Source organism: Nicotiana tabacum, chromosome 22 (genome assembly GCF_000715075.1).
Source record: "Nicotiana tabacum cultivar K326 chromosome 22, ASM71507v2, whole genome shotgun sequence".
NCBI classification, from domain to species: domain Eukaryota; kingdom Viridiplantae; phylum Streptophyta; class Magnoliopsida; order Solanales; family Solanaceae; genus Nicotiana; species Nicotiana tabacum.
The window spans coordinates 201,490,102-201,512,592 of NC_134101.1; the positions used below are offsets into that span (position 1 = coordinate 201,490,102).

Below are 22,491 nucleotides of genomic sequence, written 5' to 3' on the forward strand. Positions count from 1 at the left end.
ATACTACCTCCGGAGAGACTCATATCCTGATAATTAAAGAATGCAATTGGAAGCAATGTAATCAAAGATTTGGATTTGGAGGGAGTATCTTCTAGTTATAATTATATATAACTAAAGCAAGACTACATGCAAGCGTGATTTATTATCCATTGAGATATACACATGGAGTAATTTTTTGAGAGAGAATTCATGTGATTAAGGAAATTAATTACCTTTAAAAAGTTCAGCGTATGCAACAATGGCACTTCAGATAAATACACGTAATTAAAACTTGATGAAAGAAACGAAAGTAATCTCATAAAGAAGAACATTAAAATAATATATCAGTTAAAAATATGCCAATATTAAATTGGTCAAAGAAATTATCTTCGAAGATGAGTATAATTGAAACAAAGTCAGTTCCCAGAATAAGAGGATTAATACTAATAATAATAAGAAACAGATTACACGTGCTTTCAGTACCAGTTCCATATCCACGATAATACACAATAATGTGGAGGTTGATTACATATGCTTTCGGTATTACCTATAAGCTTAATTAATTTTTTGATGAACTTTAATTTGTATGATAGATATTCACATAAAGCTTATCCATGTACCTAGCTTCAGTTGTATAATCAACAAAGCCCTTCATGTATTGGTAATTGATAAGAGATGGTTCAATATGTTGTATCCTTGTGAAATTGGTATGGATTTGAACCCAAAATCCGAAGGACATAAAATTAGAACTTGATTGGGATTAGATCAATCCCATGCAAATTCGTATTAGTGTTATAAAAATTCATTAAGGGTAGAATTTAAAATTTAAACTAAATTATTTTTAAATTTAGAAATGAGCTATTTCTTTTGTCCAAAATATGCTCACGTCAACTGGAACGGAGATAATACCTATTAAGTTAAATTAAATAGTTATATTTTTGAGCAACAAATATCGTAAAGAAGCACCAACACGACCAGTCTGTTTACAATTGCCAAAAAACAATAAAAATAATAATAAAAAATAATACCGTTCTAATAAAACCTTTCCCTTGCCTTATTAGCTTAACAGGGAAGCATTTATAGTTTGCCGAGGCGTATACCGCCTTTAAATTCTTCTTCCTCTGTTTCAAACGGAGGAGGAAGAGGAAAGACAAAGGGTCGTCTTGGAACTCGATCCACCATAGATGGGGTTCCTCGCATACACTGCGCTACTTCTTCCCTTACTCTCTTTGTTTCTTTCAACTCCTCCCATTGCTGCTCTCCAAGGTTAATCTATTTCCACACTCCCTTTTGTTTTATTTCTCTTTCAATCTGTTATTATTACTTTTGATTTGGGCGTCCCATTTTGCTCCTCTTATTTTCATTAATGGATGATCAATTTTACAAATTTGATACCCATCGACTACTAACATTAGTCTTTAACCTTCAAGGTTTCATTGTTAAGAAGCAAAACTAACAAGCAATTTGTTTTTCTTTTCCCGTAATCTCTGCTTAGAATGTAAGAACCTTCTGTCTTTTAGCAAGTTTTAGGGCATTATCAAAGGAAGAACCCTTACTCGTTTTTATATCAATTTGACCTGAGTATGTCAAGAAGATTTCATGTGATATAGTTGGAAACTTATTTCCTAATTGTATTCTTTTGTATACAATGATAGACATTTGGAGTTTGAATCGCGTACAAGTATCCCTCAAGAGTAGACATTTGGATTTGGACATTCACGTGATTACCAGAACACTATTGCAGCATTTCATAAAAAGATGTAATATGACGGCAGAAGTTACTATAAATGGTATATATTTAATGGCGGATGCTGCTTAATTTCGACCAAGGAATTATTCCCAAAATCACACCCAAAAAAAAAAAACCCCAGTGTCCACGAGTGAATTGAAGGCCTGAGTAATCGGTACTCTAGATATAGACTCTTGTCGAAGTGTCACATTATTCATGATGTTAGTGAATAAGATAAGTCATATGTCCAGTCCACATTGCTTAGTTGTCAAAGCCAATGATTCCAAGTGCATGTCAATGCACCTTTGGTGAACTTCATCTGCTATAGCACCTAAAAGGAGTAGCATTGATGTTATTGAAAGGTTGACAGCCTTGAGAAGATATTAGCACCATTTTCTTGAAAATATTTGTTGCCTTTTAAATTGAAGATAAACGTAACGAGTAATAAAGACTTTGCACATAAAATTGGTCATTCCTTGATAACACTGTTAATTATATACTTATGCCTGCAGGATTTAGTAAGGTTTTCTTACTTATCAAATCTATAGGAACCTAAATCTGGATGGAATTCTACTTCTGTGAGATTGATTCTCTTGGTAATGACACAACCAGAGAGGAGTAGATGAGACAAGGTTAGGCTTTTGGGTAGTGCAGCGCATCTGTTTCAGGGTACATAGTCGAGGAGGGGTGCTAACCCGGCCACCCAACCCAGGTCAAGGGCAGGCTGCTAAGTAAATACTTAAAGATCCTGCTAGGGTCAAGTGCACTTCCAAAATAATTCCTTTTGACTTCTGAAAGTTGAAATAATACTCCACAGTCCGCAAGAAATTTATTTTGTGAGACAAGCAAGTTGCCTGTATAGTGTATACCCAGTGAAAGTTCTAAAACTTTAGCCTATTTCTGAAAATAAGGAGTGAGATATTGGGTTGAAAGGCTTTTAGGATGGATGCATGTAAAATGCACGGTTGTGTTCAACTTTAGCTTGTCTTTATGCATTAGGATTATGAAGGATCAACACCAAGTACTCGTGCCCATTTGACACAGCTATGCCAGGACAAATAAAGATTCCATGGAATATATATTGGAGCATAATTCCGTAAAAGATGGAGGAGAATCCTGGACTATTTGGTGAGCTACCGTTCTAGCTTTTTGAGATGCAAAGTTATTAAAAAAATTGTAATCAATTTCTTCCAACCATTTAATCTTTTATGAGACATTGTTGATCTTTGCTAAGATTTTATCTAAAAAAGTTTCTTTCCTTTTATATGAAAAAGTCTACTTTTGTACTCAAAGAACCACATTTTATTTTATTTAAATACCTATAAACCTATTATTTCTGGAAAATGGGGCCCCCCAAATTTGGGGGCCTAAGGCACAAGCCTTAGTAGCTACTAACTAGATCATTAGAGCCGGCGCTGTTTTTATGCATTAGGATTATGAAGGATCAACACCAAGTACTCATGCCCATTTGACACTGCTATGCCCAGGACAAATAAAGATGACATGGAATATATATTGGAGCATAATGCCGTAAAAGATGGAGGAGAATCCTGGGCTGTTTGGTGAGCTTAGTGAATGAGCAAAGATAAATATTTTAAAGAATCAACTATAAATATAAATTGAGGAAGAAACGGAAGATAGAAGTCAAGTAATTAATCATGGATCCTTGGGCCATCATAGCATTTAAAATATGGTGAATTATCATGAACTTCTCAACCTTTTCAATTCCAATAATCTGAAAAGCATTATGGTGACATCTATAAACTATATGATTTGTCCTACTCTGTAAAAGATTAGATAAGCCAACTAAAATATTACAGAGATACCCATGAATGTATCTTTAACTGGGACAATGACACACTAGAAGGTAGTTTTCCAAGGTTTACGAATACTATGTTCTGACCACAAATACAAGGCTGCAAATTTGATAAAATTTAATTTTGAAATAGCTTCTTCTTGGGACTAATATCCTTGATAGTGCAAATGAATCAAGATGCCGACTCCCAGAAGTTGGCAGAGATTACTATTTTGATGTTAGCACTCTATCTTTTATTTCTCAACTTAGCATTTTGATATGACAGGTATCAATTTGGAAAATCAGATACTGGATGTGACTCCAATTAATTCCTTGAGAGCCCCTTTGTCAAAAGACAATGTATTATGTGAACGCATACTAATCAGTGGTCTATCAAGATGGAAACTTAGCAGTTATTCTAGTGCATTTCGAGTCAGTTTGGTCCCGTCAGCAGTAATCCCAGATAGATTGCTTGGAAAGATACAAATTTGCTTTCACAAGTAAGTTGAGAGAATACCTCTATTCTCAGACATCATTTAGTCTTTTCCTTTTGAAGATTTTGATTCAGCAAGGTTTTGTATCGTGCAGGAATTCCTCTATTGGCTTGTGCCAGTGTGAACAAGATGCATGGAAGAATTTACAGAAAGGTCCATGGAGCTCTGTCATGTCCCCTTACGAGGATAGAATTCTTGACGTGAAGTTTGTTGGTCTTTCTGGTTCTGTTACTGTTACTCTTGAAGAAGGTTAGACAAATGCTTAGTTATGCTTGGGATTTTATGGGTTTTTTGTATGTTTCTTGCCTACTGTTTAGTTACCACCTTTCTGAACGATATGCAGATTTACAAAGATGGCGTCTGCTCTTTCTTGCTTTTGGTATGGTGCTACTGCTTATGGCACCTATTGTGAGCAGTTGGGTTCCTTTTTACTACAGCAGTTCGATGGCTATTGGAGTTTGTCTTGTCATCATTGTCCTTCTGTTCCAGGTATGTACATCTTTAGCCGCGTAATGGTTTTTCTGCTGTCATCACTTTTATTTTGTATCAAAATAGTTTAAGTATTTTCCAATTTATATTACATGTGTGCGCTGATGCTTGTGGGTATCACCATTTTACTTGCTTCAATTTTTCACTTTCGCCTGTACCTGTAGGTTTTAGAGCTTGTGTGTCTTCTATGTATGTGTTGGCCCATATGGCCCTTTAGCTCCCGTCAATACCAGTGTCATTGCCCAAGACAAAAAGACTTTACTGGACCTAGAACTCATGCCACATCACTATAAGTATCATCCTTATTGGTCTAAGTAGCTAACCAACAGAATCCAATTTTATAGAAAGAAGTGTTTAATTTTATGGGTTCAACCAATCTGGTACTATCTTCCATCGTTCTTTCCTTTACATTCTTTTGTAGAGATAAATACTTCTATTGCAGTTGAAGCATCGGATAACCTTTATGGATAGAAGATTGAAACTGATGTAGTAGAAAGCTGCAAATCGCTCCAAGAACTTTAGGACTATTAAATCTAGTGGTACTCAAAGTGACAAGGAAACTCTGAAGAGGAGTCTATTGGAACAGGTTGATGTGTATTGAAAATTCACTGGCTTTTATAGGTTTAGGCATATGTATAACAGTTTTGCATAACTGACTGAAACTTGTTACTTTCCTCTATGGAAAAAAGAATATTACTGAAGAAAAGATATTGCAGAAAGATCAACCTTAGAACTCTGCCAAAGAAGAGACCTTAAGTGTGCCAAACATAAAAGATATTGCAGAAAGATCAACCTTAGAACTCTGCCAAAGAAGAGACCTTAAGTGTGCCAACCGCTTTGGTAAGTTCAAAAACTTAAATCAATCATAAATACACTGAAAACTAACTGTTTTTTTTTTTTTTTGCTGACAGTTCATGTCCATCATTTTCTGTTCAGGACATATGCTTTTATACGCTTTAGGACTAGAAGTTTTTCCTAACTTTGTGATGGAAAAGAATTGTCCGCTTACTGTCTCGTTAAAGATAGCAATGATCTCTTTGGTGTTGATATATTTTTATTCTCTTCTTTATAAACTATGGAGGATGTCAGGTGTCATCTAATTTGCTTGTAACCCGGTCCAATTATGACCATTTTGGTCCATTGATGGTTGACCTGCAAATGACAGCCATATTAGATGACCACTGACTTTTTTACTTTGTTTGAATAATGCGGCCACATGAGATTGTTAATAAATTAGAAAACAAAAAGGACTCAAGAGGATACAAACATAGGCATAATCTGTAATTAGGAAACAACACCTGACAAGAAGTAATCAGAAATAAACAAAAAAAATTGCACAGGATATGATGCCATTTATCTAGGATTAGTTGAGGGTACGTAAATGAGGGGAACAAGGAGCTGTTTAAGAAGAAACATCTACAAAGAGCTAGAAGAGCCTGAAAGGACTAAAGAGCTGTATGTTTGTATCACCTAGATTTGTCAGATTTACATTGAAAAGAAAATTATTTAGCTTGTACAAGTTTCTTCGCCCAAAAAAAAAACAATTTTTCTCATTGAGCTTCTTTTAGAGTCCTTTAATAACATGTCATTTGTTATATTTGCTTCATTGTACAGGGGATGAAATTGCTTCCAACTGGGAGAAAAAATATATTCTACCTGACTATCTATGGTTCAGTGGTTAGATATTTTGTTCAAACAATTCATATTTCAGCTTTGATAAATTTGCTAGCTCTGATGTTCTTAATGACATTCAATCTTAATCATGTTTCAGCTCGGAGCAGGATCTTTTTTGGTGCATCAATTCTCAATGCTGATAAATTCCATTGTCTCAAACTTTGGGCTTGGTGAAGAGTTTCACAATCCTGTATGTTCTTTCTTTGTAAAAGATGTTCTTTTAATAGTTGATCAATGGATTAATCCTCGTCTGTCTTTTTTTCTTATCTCATCTTGTTACTGTGTGGCTTGTCATTATTGTGGTCAAACTTTTTTTCTTTGCTTTAATGTTTTTCTGACCCTCAACCTTAAAAGTCCACGGGCAATTTGCACTTTACCTACTATTATGTGTCAGTGCAGTTCATTTGAGTTTGAACACCTAGAGATTTGTGCTTTGTATTAGTTAATTCAACTTCCTAATAGGATACCTGATCTTGAACTTGAGTTAATTCTTTTGTAGACATATTATGGGAAGACAGCTAGGAACAACATAGTCTTCTAAGGGCATATTGCTTTGGCGGCCTTCCTCCATTCATGATTTAGTAAAAGATCATATAAGCTATTAGATCTACTCAGCTTTCTTAGGTTTTTTCTGTCAGTATTTGTGATATAATTCAAACTTTGGAAGTCAAGCTAAGTGAAACTTAGGTTACAAATTTTTTTGTTGGTAATTCTAATTTTGAAGCTAAAACTATCATGAGCAAATAGGACCTTAAAATTTTTTTATTTTTAATTTTGGATGCTAATTAGTGTTATTGTCTGATTTCAGGCCGAAACTGGTCAAACTGATTATTCAAGTTGGACTTTATGACCCAAAAAAATGGATGTGTATATATTATACCCTGAATGTATTTCATTTTGATTTCAGGTGGCTGTATTTGTTCTTGTTGGAATCATCCTTGCTGGAGCTGGTCTAGGATATTGGTTGGTGCGGAAATTTGTTATATCAGAGGATGGAAGTGTGGATGTTGGTGTTGCTCAATTTGTTAAATGGGCCATACGCATCGTTGGCATTACCTTTGTCTTCCAGGTTTTGAGAAATTTTCTTTTTTGTTCGGTTACATCTACATTGATATTCTTTACTGCCTTGTTTTATCTTTACTTTATGATATTCTTACTAAAAAAGATCAAGATACTCTTTTGCATTCCTAGGTAAACCGCGTGGGTTATTTATCCCTCTCGGATAGTTTGACATTTCTATTATAAACCCAAGTTTGACAATATTGGTTACAGGTACTAAGAGAGACATTCAAACTATTATATTTTTAGAGTTTACGCATGGAATAGCTTAAGAATTACCAAAACGAAAAGGGACCAAAAATACTCCTATCGTTTGGTAAATGGTTTAAATTTATCCTCCACCCACCTTTTGGTCTAAAAATGCACACAACGTTATCTTTCGGTCTAAAGCTACCCCTGCGACTAACGTAATATTGTGTAAGTCAATTTTTAATCCGCTGGCATAATTTCATTGGACCACGTGACACCCCAGTCCAGATTAATTTCTACCCACCCCATTTGTTAAACCTGCCCCGAATTTCGTTCTAACCCATCTCCAGTTATAACTCGTATATTGTGGTAGCCCCTCATTTCAGTCGTCTTCTTCATCAAATTAGGGCAGTTCAATTTTTTTTCTCCTCAAAATTTCCTCCTCGTTTGAGGTATTGAAGGGTCATATGCTTCAAGAGAATTGATTGCCGTAGAACTAGGCTCCGCCACTTACCTTCATCCATCTTGCCATCACATTTGGTGTTTGCTTGTTCAAAGGTCTTCTCAGTAATGCTTTCTATGTCATCATCTAAAAGATCCATGCTAGATTAGCTACAGTAACTCTTATAATTTGTTTGACCCCCGATCTTTCAATAAATCCTTGTGGTAAAGGTCATATAACTTAGGAATGAAAAGTCAATCTTATCATCAGCAGGAGCATATGGGTGAAATACGTAAAGAGTTTGAAGAATCACAAGTGAGTCTATGGAGGAAGCTTGTGTTTTTTAGGAATAGTATATTTTATTTTTCTTAAAAAAAGGCCGATGAACCAAAATATTCATCAAGAAACTTTATTAGCGATAGTGAATTGAATATTGAACTGACTAATTGGATGAAGAGATAGAAAATGGACAAGCGAAGGAGGTTCGAGGAGGAGGAAGAAGTGCAACAAATTGGAGGGTAGAAGGAAATTGTGAACATGAGAAGTAAATTAGGACTTTAAGGAGGAAGAAGTTGCGTTAGAACGAAATTTGGGCTGGGTTTAACAAACGGGGCAGGAAGAAATTAATTTGGACTGGAGTGCCACGTGGCCCAGTGAAATGATGCCAGCGGGTAAAAAGGACCCACACCCTATTCCTTAGTCGCGGAGGTAGTTTTAGACCGAAAGATAACATTGTATTTATTTTGGACCAAAAGTTGTACGAATGGTAAATTTAAACCATTTACCAAACACTAGGGGTATTTTTAGCCTTTTTCCATAGCCAAAATTTAACTTTTTAGGTGAAACGATAGCATGATTTTGCCACGTATCATGGTACTTGTCCAATGAAGTGATTGCTTTCAACTCGTTAATTACTCTTGGATTTGAAGAGCATATCACACGTTTGAAGTCTCTCTCAAAAGCCAGAATTGCTTAGATGTTTAAACTTGAATGTGGAGAAGGTTTCTGGCAGCCATTTAGAAATGATGTACTCGTAGAAGACAATTCTATTGTTGAATTGTGGAATAGCTTTTCTATTTTGAAAAGTTGAGATCATGAATGAGCGATGAGCTTTCCACTTTGGTTTTGACTTTGTTTCAACAGATGTAGTATACTCCCTCTGTTTCAATTTAGATGAGGTAGTTTGACTCGGCACAGAATTTAAGAAAAAAAAGAAGATTTTGGAAACTTGTGGTTTTAAAAGCTTAACGGGTAAAAGCTGTGTGGGGCTATAACATTTGTTTGGTTATAAAAGCTTCTTATTAAGGGTAAAATAGGTAAAATGAATAGTTTAAAGTTAAATTATTTCCAAATTTAGAAATGTGTCATTTATTTTGGAACAGACTAAAAAGGAAAGTACCTCATCTAATTTGAAACGACAGGAGTAGTTCTTTTATGCATCCTTGAAGAGCTCAATAGTTTTTCAACAAGTAATTTAAACTTATGCAAAGTACTTATTCTTTTAAATGAGCGGTGGTGAGAGTTCGACAATGTCTTATCATTTTCTCTTTCTTTATAAAAGAATGAACGATTATATCAAGTGGTGCAAAATAAGGCATGTTGCTTAGGGTAAAACGCGATGCTAAGATTACGTACTTTCCAAACAGAGAAAGGTGTTATTCGTTTCGTGACTGGCTAAAAAGAAAAGTATGTCACATAAAATAGGACAGAAGGAGCAATACGTTTTTGCAGTATGCCTCTTGTTGCCTTTACTCTGACCTCATCATTTCAATGAGTTTCGAATATACACAAAACCATAAAGCCTTCCAGTAGTTCTTTTTTTTTGGAGAAGGTAACATATTGTATATTAATATATCAATCAATCAAACCTAGTGAAATACCACAAGTGGAGTCTGGGGAGGGTGTATTAATATATAACGACACAAAAACTGTGGAGTCACCCATAGTTACAGTAACTTTAACAACTAGGCAATTCTCTCGAATTTATTCGTTCGTCTTGGATATTATCTCCCTACCTTGATTTTAACTTATATTGAGCCAAAGTTACTTGTGTATCATGCACAAAACTAAAGGAATCAGGGAAGGATCTTTTATAGAACACTCCTCACAATTTCCCTAGTATGTTTCTGTAGTCAGATTCCTTTCTTCCTAACTATATGTCTATTATCACTTGAGGAGTAAGCTTATGATAAAAAGGAATTCCTAAAATCCTGATCCCCAATCCTCCCTCTTTCTTACCTTTTACAACTGTTGTGGTATAATTGTTGCATATGGTTGAATAGGGATTGTCCAAAAGATACTCTCTAGAGATATTGCTACAAAGTTTGTGAAGTCGAATGATCGGCTTGCAAATATTTTCACCAAGTCCTTCACTGGTCCTCAAAGATGTTTATATCAAGTGGTGCTAAGTTTTCTTGCAATGTGAAGAAGCTCTATGATAAGCTAGCAAAATGTAATTTGAAACCTGGTGAGCATTGGGTCCCTATTCTCTACTAAGCAAATCTTGCGGCTTCTATGGAAAAAGTTAGACTCTAGGACGAGTCTTTTTCAACCATGGGAGAATGATGCAAAATCAAGAAGGCCTAGAATCCAAGAAGCTCAGGAAGTCCAAGAATCCATTTAAGATTAGGGTTTCTTTTCCATAAAAATTAAGATGCCTTATTTCCTCTTTTAGTAGGATTATATTTGTAGTTCTAGTCAAACTAGGATTATTAGTTGGATCTCATTCCTACTAGAATTCTTTTTTCTATTTTAATTAGGATAGGTTTTTCTTGACCTTATTCTCATTCTAGTGTAATTAGGATTAGTTTTCCTTGAACTTGTCAATTTTACTCATTGCAAGGTCTATAAAGGGCTGAATATGCTGAAAATAAAGGTTGGTGATTAGTTTTTCTAAGTTCTTGCTTCAAAAACATGATTTCTCTTTTATTTATTTCTTTTTCCTTTATTCAACTCTTCTTGCAGTCTTGCGGGATTGAAGAATGAGTGGATCAAGTTATAACGTGAATTTGAAGAACGCTTTCGCTAGTTTTTTGAAAAACTTTAGCGGGGTGCTTTTTTTTTCACCCTCTCTTCTTTGTGCTTGAGAGGTACAAAATCTTGAAAGTACATCATACTCGTAGATTACTCGGTGATCAAAACAGAACTAGAGTTTCTTTCCTAGCATTAGGAGTTGCATATAGATAAAGGTTGTATAATTATTTTCTTTTCATCCTTCCAAAAGTAAAAAAGAGAACCAGTGGGACAGAACAGAACTTAGTCGAAGATGTTTGAAAGAGGGAGATGTGTTGTAGAGTTTCTAATAGTTAGGGAAGAAGCATGCTCTCGAAGTTTCGATATTTTCAGATGATTGGAGTTTAGAGAGGAGGAGCTCCTCTTTATGGCTCAATGTATAACGGTCTATTAGGGTTTTAGACGTCATATCTTTTTTGCTTATAAGAAGGGCTGGAAAAATGAAATATATATGCATGCTGCATTTTTCATAGTTCTCAATCGACAAATGTTGGATTTTTTTACTAATAATACAAGTTTGCTTTGTTAACAAAGGATGAAGCAACATGCCCGTACATAGAGATCTCAGCTTCTTTTTGAAGGAGGTTTGGATATTTATCAGAAGAAACGGGGAGAGAGAGAAAGGAGAGAGAATGCGGGGTGGGTTGGAGGGGTATTTAGGCTTGTATATACTTCTGGCAGAGACCCTAGCAACTGTGAGGTAGATCAATGGGGAGACAGAGAGCTAGCACCTGTGTTTATTTTGAATGGCTCAGAGAGGTTCATAACATGTTTGAAGGAACCGAAAACATATGTTACCCATACTTTTGCTGTAAATGATTGTTGGAATGACTTTCTAAAGAACTTTACTAGTCAATGTGTAATTTTGGCACCATATTTATAATAAAGAAAAAAGAAAGATTATGTAGCAAGAGGGGAAATTTCACTGGCAATTCTGGTTGAGTGTCAGGCATTGTAACTCTTTTAACATGTATCATCAGATATTTTTCTCTTTTCGGTAGAATGTAATTTCTGCTAGTTGATAGTTTTCTGGGACCTTTCTACTGAAGAATTTATTAAAGAATATGATTTCGCAGGTTATGCTTTGACATCTCGATGTGCTGTGTATATTTTCGCATTATGATGTAGTCAGATTTCTCATACACACACACACACATATGCATGACACTGTTATTAACTTTGTATTTAGTGTATTAATTTTTGTTTTTCTCATTGCTAGAGCACACTTGATTATCCTTTAGTGATCTTAGTGCTCAGTTCCTGGTTGCCTATTTGCTTTGCTGTTACTTCCATGCAGTGGCGAGTGTCGAGGTAATTTTTTTTAGTATTTTAAGTTCTCTTTTGAATTGTTTATTCAGGATCTTATTTGTTATGCAGTAATCATGGGCTTATTCTTTTTTTATCCTTTTTTTAATATATAATAAACTCTTTCATTGTTTTTCTTACCAAGACGATGTCTTGTACAAAGTGTACGGCTGAGCTTTACACCAAATTATCTTTCCTATTCCTTGAATTTTTTTTTGCTTTTTCCCACCAAGTTGTCCCAAGTGCGCATAAAGCAATTATCTTTCATGTCTTTTTCATCCTGCCCTCCATCATCTCCACTATCACACTTGCACAACATCCGACACCATTTTAAAGTGAAGCCAAGCTTTATAAAATTAGAGCATATTAATGTCCATGTACTTTGATGCTTGGAATGATGTGATCCATGCTCTCTTATGTGTATTAACATGGGCTACTGACTTATTACGATTCACTTTCTCTTCCTAAGATTGGTGACAGCATCCCACATAGCAAAGCTTGTGAAGAAGATCACTTCTATCAAAGGAAAGAGTCACTTAAGAAGGCATTTCCAACCGAAACTTCACCTGTTGCAGAGCCGTAACCCATCACTTGGCCTCTCTATGAATGTGCATACCAAGATCTTCATCATTCTCTTCCACCTAAAGCAAGAATGGCATAATCAATCCCATCTGTAACCGAAACCCAAGCTAGCGAATAAGAAAGTGATTAGTCCTTTTTAGTCCTTTTTGGTGCTTTGGTCTTCCATACTGACTTCCAAACTTACCTCAGATCCTCTCCATTGAGCAAGCATTATTATGACTTCATCGTAAAACATTGACTTAGCAGCCCTTTTCATGTCGATTATCATCTTCTCAAACTGTATGCAGCTGTAGATCTTTTGTAGGAAATCGTCGTATCTCATTCACAAGTCTTTTAAAAGATACTTCCTAAGACACCGTGTCTCAACATTTCTTCTGCATTTCAAGTTTTGTGGTATGACTACCTATTAATCTTGACATAAGAGTAGATTAGAGAACTTATTGAGGTTAAGGCTTCAATATACATTAAGCCAAAATCCGATGTGAATGCTATTCCTTACTATGTAAAAGGTTGTTTGGTTCCCTCAATATTCCTTCCCCACAGTTATCCTATATAATGTTGCAAGATCATTCAAGAACCGCCGTGCTTTTGGAATCTATATTTGGCAAAAATCACTCTCCTCTGAAAGGCCTCGCGTTCGTCAGCTAACCTGCTAAAAAGGATAAGCGGTCACTGTAAATATAATCCGGTCTAAAAATCCGGAGTCGAATCCCACAGAGAATTAAGGTTTCGCTATAACTGTTCAATATCACCAATAATCAAGCTCGAATAATTCCCAAGTTATAAATATTAAGATTCTTCTATCTAACTAATTAACTAACAAATTAAAATAGTAAATTAGCAACTAAAGATACTAAGGGTTGGAGATAAGATTAAGGAGGTCTAGAGTTATGATTTTCCCAATAGGCGGAATCCTTCCCACTACATCTCCTATAATTTCGGCTAAGTATTCTCTATCGTAATTCTCTCTCGAGCAACTACAATAATGTACTAGTCATATTTTCTCGAATTACGCTAGCTCGCACTTTTTCACAGCTCACTATAATTACGTCAAAGCTTCGTTATCTCTAATCCCGCTTTTAAACCCGTCGTATTGATCTCTCATATACCTTGGGAGTGACGTTATTCAACAACCACCTAAATATGCACTCTTTCTCAAACAAAACATAATAAATAAGCACAGTCAATTGAGAGCTCTTCAATTAACTAAAATAAACACGTAGTTGAACAAGTAGCAATATGCAAAGGCAAAATTTTATTAAAATGTAACAAGAATTCATCCTCCAAAAGGTTCCATCAAAACTCTAGATAATAAATTAGCTAGTCATTGTATGTAAAACTACAATACTAAAAGTCATAACCAACAATGAAAAATAGGAAGAAGAAGGGGAAAAACTCGTGGTTAAATCTTCCTCCTTGCTCCTAACGTGTTCTTGCCTCCTTGGGTGTTGTCTTACCCTAAAGTAGTGTCTCCCCCTTCAAAAGGATGTTTTATGATGTATTTATATCAATTAGGGTTGATGTGGGGCGTACTTGATCTCTCCTAATTCGAAAAGGACACGCTGAGTCGCGTGCTAGAGTTGGTGCAACGCGCGACTTTTAGCATGCTCCCAGCTATTTTTTTTTCTTCTTTGTTCTTTCGCGTGCCAGGTCCAATGCTAACCTCCATACTTCACTGTTTTTTTGTTCATCTCCTATGCCACTTCGCACCTACCTTCATGCAATGCACTAATTGTGGCACGCTCCCAGGTCTTGCATCTCTACTCTTTTTGCATCAAATCATCCAATTATTGCCAACTTCCATCCAAATTCATTTCTACACACAATAAACATGTAATGAGCATATTATATGTTTATAAACATGTAATCTCCCGCAACTCACATAAAAAATAATATACAAACATACTAAAAAACATGCATTTTCATCATTTATCACCTGCATAACATTTTTGGAGTAGAGCTCGGTTGAAGGTTGACAACTTGCAAATACTTAGGGGCTTTTGTGACCTTTGGTGGTGTTACGCTCTCCCAAAGTCCCACCAATTAAGACATGCTGCTTATTCCCATAGCTCTGTAGTCTGTCCTTTAAGCATCACTCATAAGTTCACAAGCTTGTTGCCAACCAAGGAAAAAATTGTGAATATAGGCAGGAAAAATGTTAGAATGCTTGATTAGGTCAATTTTATGCGAGTGACCTTAGCTTTGGTATTGTTTCGTCCAGCCCTAGCCCTACAACCTTTTCTAGGCTTTCTTGATTAGTTGCCAATTTCCATCGCTGAATTTCCCTGTAAGTGAAAGTCTCATGAGCTTTGTAAGTAGAGTGGCCTTTTCATGGTATCCGTTTAGCCAACTGATGCGGGACTTCTACCTCCAATTGATCTCTTGTGCTACCACGCCCATGCTCACCGTTGACCTCTCCCTCCCAAATCTCCACATTGTAGATCAATTAATTTGTCTCTTCTTTTTTCTCCGGTATGTTTAGCTCCAAGAAGAGACTCACCCTCTACTCTGTCAACTACTTCCCGGTGAAACTCTTTTGATTCATTTTAGTAATCCAATTATTTTATTAGTCTTAGCCCTACCTCGTCCTTGATAGATTAGTTCCGCTTTCATGCCTTAACCATCTCCTTGAAGTTATCTTATCAAATATATATTTTTTTAAAGTATGAAGGGTTTTGAAAAGTGATTCCGCTATTCATTCCTCCGCGGTCCAAAGGAATAATTTAATCAACTATTGGTTGGCAGTGCTTGTACAATAAGATTTTAGCCCTCCCCATTCAAAATAAGATTTTAACGTACATAGTAATCACTTACTAAAGTTGTGGTACCTACTCTTCACCCAACTCTTTCGACAATCTATTCTTTTCATCATTATTTATTGAAGAGATCAAGCTACTAAGTTCCAATGCCGCCTTCCTTTCTAGTTGTCTTATGATTTGGCCAACAACTTCGCCCTTCCACTCCTTTTTACCGCTTCTCACTTTTCACACATAATTCATCATTTTCGTCTCAAAAATAATTTGTTGAATCTGTGCAATTCGTGTTGAATTTGTTGATGCTTATTAAACTGGTCGTTGGAGGATTTACTTTGAACGTGATCAGTCCATACACACCCAAGTGGGCTTGGAGAAGGTCAAGAGGCGCTTCTGGGAGAATTTGGACGAGCTTATGCATGGTATTTCGCATACTGAGAAGCTTTTCATAGGAAGAGATTTCAATGGCTACATTGGGGCGAGTTTGGGGGTTATGGGTTATGATGATGTGCATGGCGACTTCAGTTTAGGAGATAAAAATGGAGGAGGAACTTTGTTGTTGGATTTTGCTATAGCGTTCGATTTGGTGATAGCTAACTCGAGCTTTCCGAAAAAGTTGGAGCACTTGGTCACTTTGCAGAGTTCCTTGGCCAAGACCCAGATTAATTATCTACTCCTTAGAAAGTCTGATAAAGGTCTTTGCACGGGCTGCAAGGTCATCTCGAGTAAGAACCTCACGACCCAACAAAGGCTCTTGGTCATGGACCTTGAGATCACGAGGAAAAGGGCTGTGTATGGTCATCCTAAAATCAAGTTGGGAGCCTTGACTGAGGACAAAGCCCAGGAGTTGAAGGTTAAGCTGCTGGATATGGGGGCTTGGAAGAGTAATGGTGATGCGAGTGGTATGTGGACCACAACCGCGAATTGCATTAGGGCAGCTGCTAAAGAGGTATTAGGGGTCTCGAATGGATACTTTGGTGGTCACAAAGGGGACTGATGGTGGAATGGAGAAGAAGAAGCTGTTAAGGCTACTAAAGTGAGAGAAAGGAAGGCCCGTGACTTGGACCAAGTGAAGTGCATCAAGGACGAGTATAGCAAAGTTTTGTTGGATGAGGCACATATTCGTCGGAGATGGCAGTCTTACTTCCATAAACTCCTCAACGAAGAGGAGGACAGGAACATTGTGCTGGGGGATTTGGAATACCCTGAGAGTAGGCGAGACTTTGGGTATTGTAGGCATATTAAAGTGGAGGAGGTTGAGGGGGTTATGCGTAAGATGAGCAGGAGTAAAACGACTGGGCCAGACGAAATTCAGTGGAATTCTGGAAGAGTGCAGGCAGGGCGGGCTTGGAGTGGCTCACTGAGTATTTAATATTGTTTTTAGGATGAAGACAATGCCCGAGGAGTGGAGGTGGAGTACGATGATCCCATTGTACAAGAGCAAGGGTGATATTCAAAATTGTAATAACTATTAGAATATCAAACTGCTAGGCCATACTATGAAAGTCTGTGGGAGGGTGGTGGAGCTGAGGGTGAGAAGTAGTGTGTCTATCTCCGAGAACCTGTTCGGATTTTTGCTAGGGCTTTCTACTAAGGAAGCCATCCACCTTCTTAGGAGATTGATGGAGCGATATAGGGAGAGGAAGGAGGACTTACATATGGTATTCATTGATCTAGAAAAGGCTTACGATAAAGTACTGCGGGAGGTTATGTGGAGGTGTTTGGAGGCTACGGGGTATCTGTTGCATACATTAGGGCAATTAAGGATATGTATGATAGAGCTAAGCCCCGGGTGAGGACAGTAGTAGGGGACTCGGATCACTCTCCAGTTGTGACGGGGTTGCTGGTTTCAACCCTCAACCCTTTTTTATTTGCCCTGACAATGGACACACTGACGCGCCACATTCAAAGAAAGGTGTTGTGGTGCATGTTATTTGTAGATGACATTGTGGTGATTGACGAGACGCGAATCGATGTTAACGCGAGGTTAGAGGTTTGGAGGCAGACACTAGAATCTAAAGGTCTCAAGTTGAGCAGGACCAAGACAGAATACTTGGAGTGCAAGTTTAGTGGTGCGACTCATGAAGCGGATGGGGTTGTGAGGCTGGATTCACAAGTCATCCCTATGAGAGGAAGTTTCAAGTATCTTGGTTCAGTTATACAAGAGGATGGAGAGATTGATGAGGACGTCACACATCGTATTGGGGCGGAGTGGTAGAAATGGGGGCTTGCTTCCGTGTTTTATGTGACTAGAAGGTACCACCAAAACTTAAAAAGTAAGTTTTACAGAGCGGTGGTTAGACCGATTATGTTCTATGGGGCTGAGTGTTGGCCAGTTAAGAGCTCACATGTCCAAAAGATGAAGGTAGCTGAAGAGAGAATGTTGAGATGGATGTGCGGGCATACCAGGATTGATAGAATTAGGAATGAAGTTATTCAGGACAAGGTGGGCATAGCCCCTGTGGAGGACAAGATGCGGGAAACTAGACTTAGATGGTTCGGACATGTAAAGAGGAGAGACACAATGAAGAGTTGTGAGAGGTTGACCTTGGAGGGCCTAAGGAGAGGTAGGGGTAGGCCGAAAAAGTAATGGGATGAGGTGATTAGGCGAGACATGGCGATGCTCCAGATTACCGAGGACATGATCCTTGATAGGAAGATGTGGAGGGTGAGGATTAGGGTAGAAGGTTAGGTGGCCGAGTGGTTTTCTTGTTCTTACGAGTAGCATTAGTACATACTCTAGTATTGTTTTTAGTCCTAGGTTTCTATTATTGCCTGTTGTTGCTTTCGTTTTGATCATCTTACTATGCTGCTGTTTTCAATGCTTCTTTTCCATGGCTCCTCATTGTTATTTCTAGCAGTTTATTTTTATTACTGTTGTGCTTATGCTTCACTGAGCCGAGGGTCTATTGGAAACATGCTCTCTATCTCCACGACATAGGGGTAAGGTCTGCGTACACACTACCCTCCCCAGACCCCACTATGTGGGATTACACTAGATCTGTTGTTGTTGTTGTTGTGTTGTGCAATTCGTGTTGGCCCCAAACACCGTTAGACTCGTTTATTCCACTGGAATACTCATCAATGTATCATACCCTCAAATTTGACCGATCCTTGTTCCACCCAAAGGCAGCTCTCAGCATTGTGATGAGAAGGGGACAATCACCGACATAAAAATTGCAATGCATTCCCTTTGCTTGTTGGAGCTTCATAATTGGAGCATGAGGGGTCATGATTCCACTTTGACTCGCCTACTTCTAAGGTAATTGAAGAGCCTTCCTGTTCTGTGTCTTCCTATGTTTCCTTCTTGGAGCATGAGGGTCACGACTCCACTTTGACTCGCCTACTTGTAAGGTAATTGAAGAGCCTTCCTGTTCTACCTCCTCCTTTGTCTTCTCCTCCTACATCCTTCCGATACGAATTGCAGACATGGAGCAGCACGGATTGCTTGCATGTTTGCTTCGGCTCAGAAAGTGTCATATTTCCTTCCTTAGGTTCTTTCTCCTTCTCAAACTTCTTTTGGCGACAATAGTTGGCTTCGAGCTGCGGCAACAATGATAGGTGGTCTGGATCGTGCTTCAGTACCATCAGGTTTTTTGATCTTGCGCTGCTGCTTTGCACCAAAGGTTGTTCTTAAATAGACCCTTTTAGTAGGCTTTTGGTTCATGTGGGCCTTTCTGACGAGCGGTGATGACATCTTTCTTTTTTTGGAGGTGATTTAGTTCCCCAACCACTCTCCTGCCATAAACCCACTTCACCCTTCTAACAGTGTTTGGACTTGTAATAATAATTTGTTTGAGGGTTTTCTTGGGAAGCACCTGAGGGTGAACGAAATGCGTAGCTCTAACTGTTAGTAGGATCACTATAGATAAGATTTTTGGGGTTCTCCTTTTCTTCCTTTCAGATATTTCTATTTACGTTTTCCTCGTATTTATTTTCTGTAAGGATAACTTTTCTAACTGCTAGTCCTTAATTTACCTTTGCTTGCTGAACACTTTGGTCAATTGCCAAAGTTTGGTTTTATTAAAAGGACTTTTGATCTCTCATTTCTTTAGCTAATGATTTGACATTTAGTTTAGTGACCTTTGTCTGAATCTTTTTCTTTTCACTTTCCTGTGGTAAAGTGTACATACGTGAGCCAATCTTCCTACTTTAGATAGAATCTTATTGTCAGTCTAACCTCCAACGACTTCCATTTTAAGGGCGCTTCTCTTTCTTTTCTTCTGTCCCCTTGTCCCCTTCCTGGTGGGGGAGGCAGAGTTGGATTTTTCTCTCTTGTATCACGTAACATGATGCTAGAAATGTTTCTTGGTGTTGAAAGGTGTGATGGTCTTAGTTCCCACTTCTATGCTTTGTGTGCAGTGATTTGTCATATTCTGGAATTGGAGGTGGTTGGGCAAAGAATAGCAGGCAGATGAACATGAATAAAAAACGTGCTGAGTTCTTTAGCAAATCCAGAAAGTTTGGTTCTGTTGGAGTTCCACATAGTATCCCAAAGAGCTCATTTGCACGGTCTGATTCTCCTGTTAAAGGTATTAGCTCTAATTTATCATTATCAAGGCACCACATGTAATACTTGTAACTTGCAATGGACCTAAAGAGTTATGTAAATTATTTTGAAAGCTATTATCTAACTGTGGTATTTAACATGGGCATGGGCATAGTAATTGGATCCTACCCCAATTCTTGTTATACCCGATGTCGGGCCACCATATTATCTTTTCCAAGCTCTAGTTGCCATGACCAGGGGGGGGGGGGGTTTATATCCTTATATGGTCTTGAGCAATCCTCACTTCTAGAGTTAGCTTTTGAGGTTGAGTTAAGCCATAGGTCCATTTACTTATCAATCTTTAATAGCAAGTAGTCTGCTTCATGCCTCTTCAAAATGCAATGAGGAAATAAGGGAGTTAAGCATTTCTGGGCCTTTGCAACTACAACAAGATAGTACCAAGTAAATGCACAGTTTGTCTTCTACTGGAACTTTAAGAAACGAAAGGCTAAAGACACATTTATGAGGTTTTACATGAATAACGATACAAAAGGTTTGACATTGACAATCGTTCTTGAGTCTAGGTATCAGTTGTGAATGTTGTGAGACTTGTGGAAGGTCATGCTACTGAGAGTAACCAAAAAGTTGTAAGATCATTCACTTTGTTATTGAAATTTCAAGGATATAAAATTCTTGTCCTGCTAATGGGAGTAGCCAAAAAGTGGTAAGAAACCTACTGCTAAAGTACCCTCTCCATTTCATTTTATGTGGTGGCTTTTAACCAGGCACGAAGTTTAAGGTGGTTGTGGATCGTGATAGAATCAATTTTTGTCTGTCCAAATAATTTTATGGAGCTGTATGCTCAACCTCTCAATTGGAGAGGTCAATGTTGGACCATTTGCAAGTGGAGCACTGCCTGAGTGACATCAGTGTTTGTTAACTTGTGAGTTGTGACATCTTCATGTTAGGTTGTTAGCTAAGTTAAAGGCAAAATTGCTAGACTGAAATTCAAAGTTGAGCATTCTAAGAGTAGCCACAGCTGTTCACTCAGGTTCAAAGCATTTCTTTCACAGTTTTCAAGCTTCAGCCACTATCCTATCATAAAATCTGTTGCTGTGTGATTGAGACTAGAATTTATCAGTGCTTTTGGTGGTTCATATTTTGGATTCTACTAGGAACTGTAGTACCCAAACTATATTGATTATTGTACTCAAACTATATTGGTTAATATTATGTAACTTCTAGCTATTCTTGATGCAAAATATCCAACATTTTGATCTTGGTATTCCATATTTATGGATTAATTCTGGTCATGTCTATTATTTGATGCTTGCAGGTTTTTCAGATGGAAAAGGGAAAAAAGTGAACGAGTACTATTCAACCTTTCACAAGACGCCCAACAGAAAGAGATTTTCAAAAAAGGAGTGGGAAGATTTCACGCAAGAGTCTACCAAGGAGGCTGTAGCTGAATTAGCTTCATCTCCCGAATTCACTGATTGGGTCATCAATCATGCTGATAGAATACAGCTTCTTCCAGAGGATAGTTCAGATAAATCAGTTATTAGCGGGTCAGACTCAACAGACGAGAATGCTGCCGAGAGTTGTAGTGGGCTTGGCTTGTTTAAGTGGCCTCGTCGCTAGTAGCACCTTCCTCTTAAGCTGTTCATGGGAGCTTCACCTTTAAACACCAGATGGGAGTTCCACTCTCTTCTGATTAGACCCAAGCTCTTACCATTCTTCAGTTTTCTCGTATGCTTGGCAACAGAGTAACTATGTCTACAGGTATCAGTAGTTTGTAATAGTTACGAGTTTTGAGTTGTAGCGTTGGAACTATCATTTAAAGCAATAGTGGTAGCACTTTGTATGTTGATAAAGAGTGTACATATTCAAGCTTTATCAATATTTTCTGTATTTCAGTGTTAAATTTTCAAGATATCTTTTCTCCATATTTGCTTGTAGGAGTGGCAAACGGGCGGGTCGGATATGGTTCGGGTTAAAAACATTTAACGAAAAAACGGATCAATTATCTGATCCGACCCATATTTAATACGGATAAAAACGGGTTAACCGGTGGATAATATAGGTTACCCATATTATCCATGACTTCTTGTATATGATCACTTTTGGGAGAATTTTTAGTTTCTCTAACTTGAGGAACCCCCAATTTGAGGATTTACAAATGTAAAAGTTAGATCAATTGGTTACTCATTGGTTATTCATTTTCTATATGGATAATATGGTTCTTATTCATATTTGATCCGTTTTTAAAAAGTTCATTATCCAACCCATTTTTTAGTGGATAATATGGATGGTTAACTGTTTTCTTTGAACCATTTTGCCACCCGTGTTCGCTTGCTTGACTCTTTCTTTGTTCGCTCAAGAAAGAAAGACGGTTTAGTCCTTAAGAGCGCTCTTCTGATGGCCAATGCGCCCATGAGATTCAAGAAATTTGGATGGTAAAATCGCACAAACCAAAAGACAAACAAAAGTGATGAAAGCA

At 37.5% G+C, this 22,491-nt stretch overlaps 1 protein-coding gene across 1 annotated transcript; it reads left to right on the top strand.

The window, feature by feature from the left end:
* The first annotated feature begins 1,023 nt into the window (after positions 1 to 1,023).
* Positions 1,024 to 21,936, top strand: LOC107828989 (uncharacterized). Its single transcript, XM_016656396.2, has 10 exons — positions 1,024 to 1,245; positions 3,790 to 4,003; positions 4,092 to 4,246; positions 4,341 to 4,486; positions 6,101 to 6,163; positions 6,258 to 6,350; positions 7,068 to 7,229; positions 12,082 to 12,173; positions 19,865 to 20,034; positions 21,328 to 21,936. The coding sequence occupies exons 1-10, from the start codon at positions 1,164 to 1,166 to the stop codon at positions 21,630 to 21,632; spliced, it is 1,482 nt and encodes a 493-aa protein (XP_016511882.1). The 5' UTR covers positions 1,024 to 1,163; the 3' UTR covers positions 21,633 to 21,936.
* The last annotated feature ends 555 nt before the right edge of the window (positions 21,937 to 22,491 follow it).

What these genes read in the sequence shown, in the direction of transcription:
- LOC107828989 (XM_016656396.2), top strand. Translation starts at nt 1,164, where the DNA reads ATGGGGTTCCTCGCATACACTGCGCTACTTCTTCCCTTACTCTCTTTG. An exon ending in GTGAAGAGTTTCACAATCCT is followed by an intron (nt 6,351 to 7,067) that starts GTATGTTCTTTC and finishes TTTTGATTTCAG; the next exon opens with GTGGCTGTATTTGTTCTTGT. An exon ending in GTCTGATTCTCCTGTTAAAG is followed by an intron (nt 20,035 to 21,327) that starts GTATTAGCTCTA and finishes TGATGCTTGCAG; the next exon opens with GTTTTTCAGATGGAAAAGGG.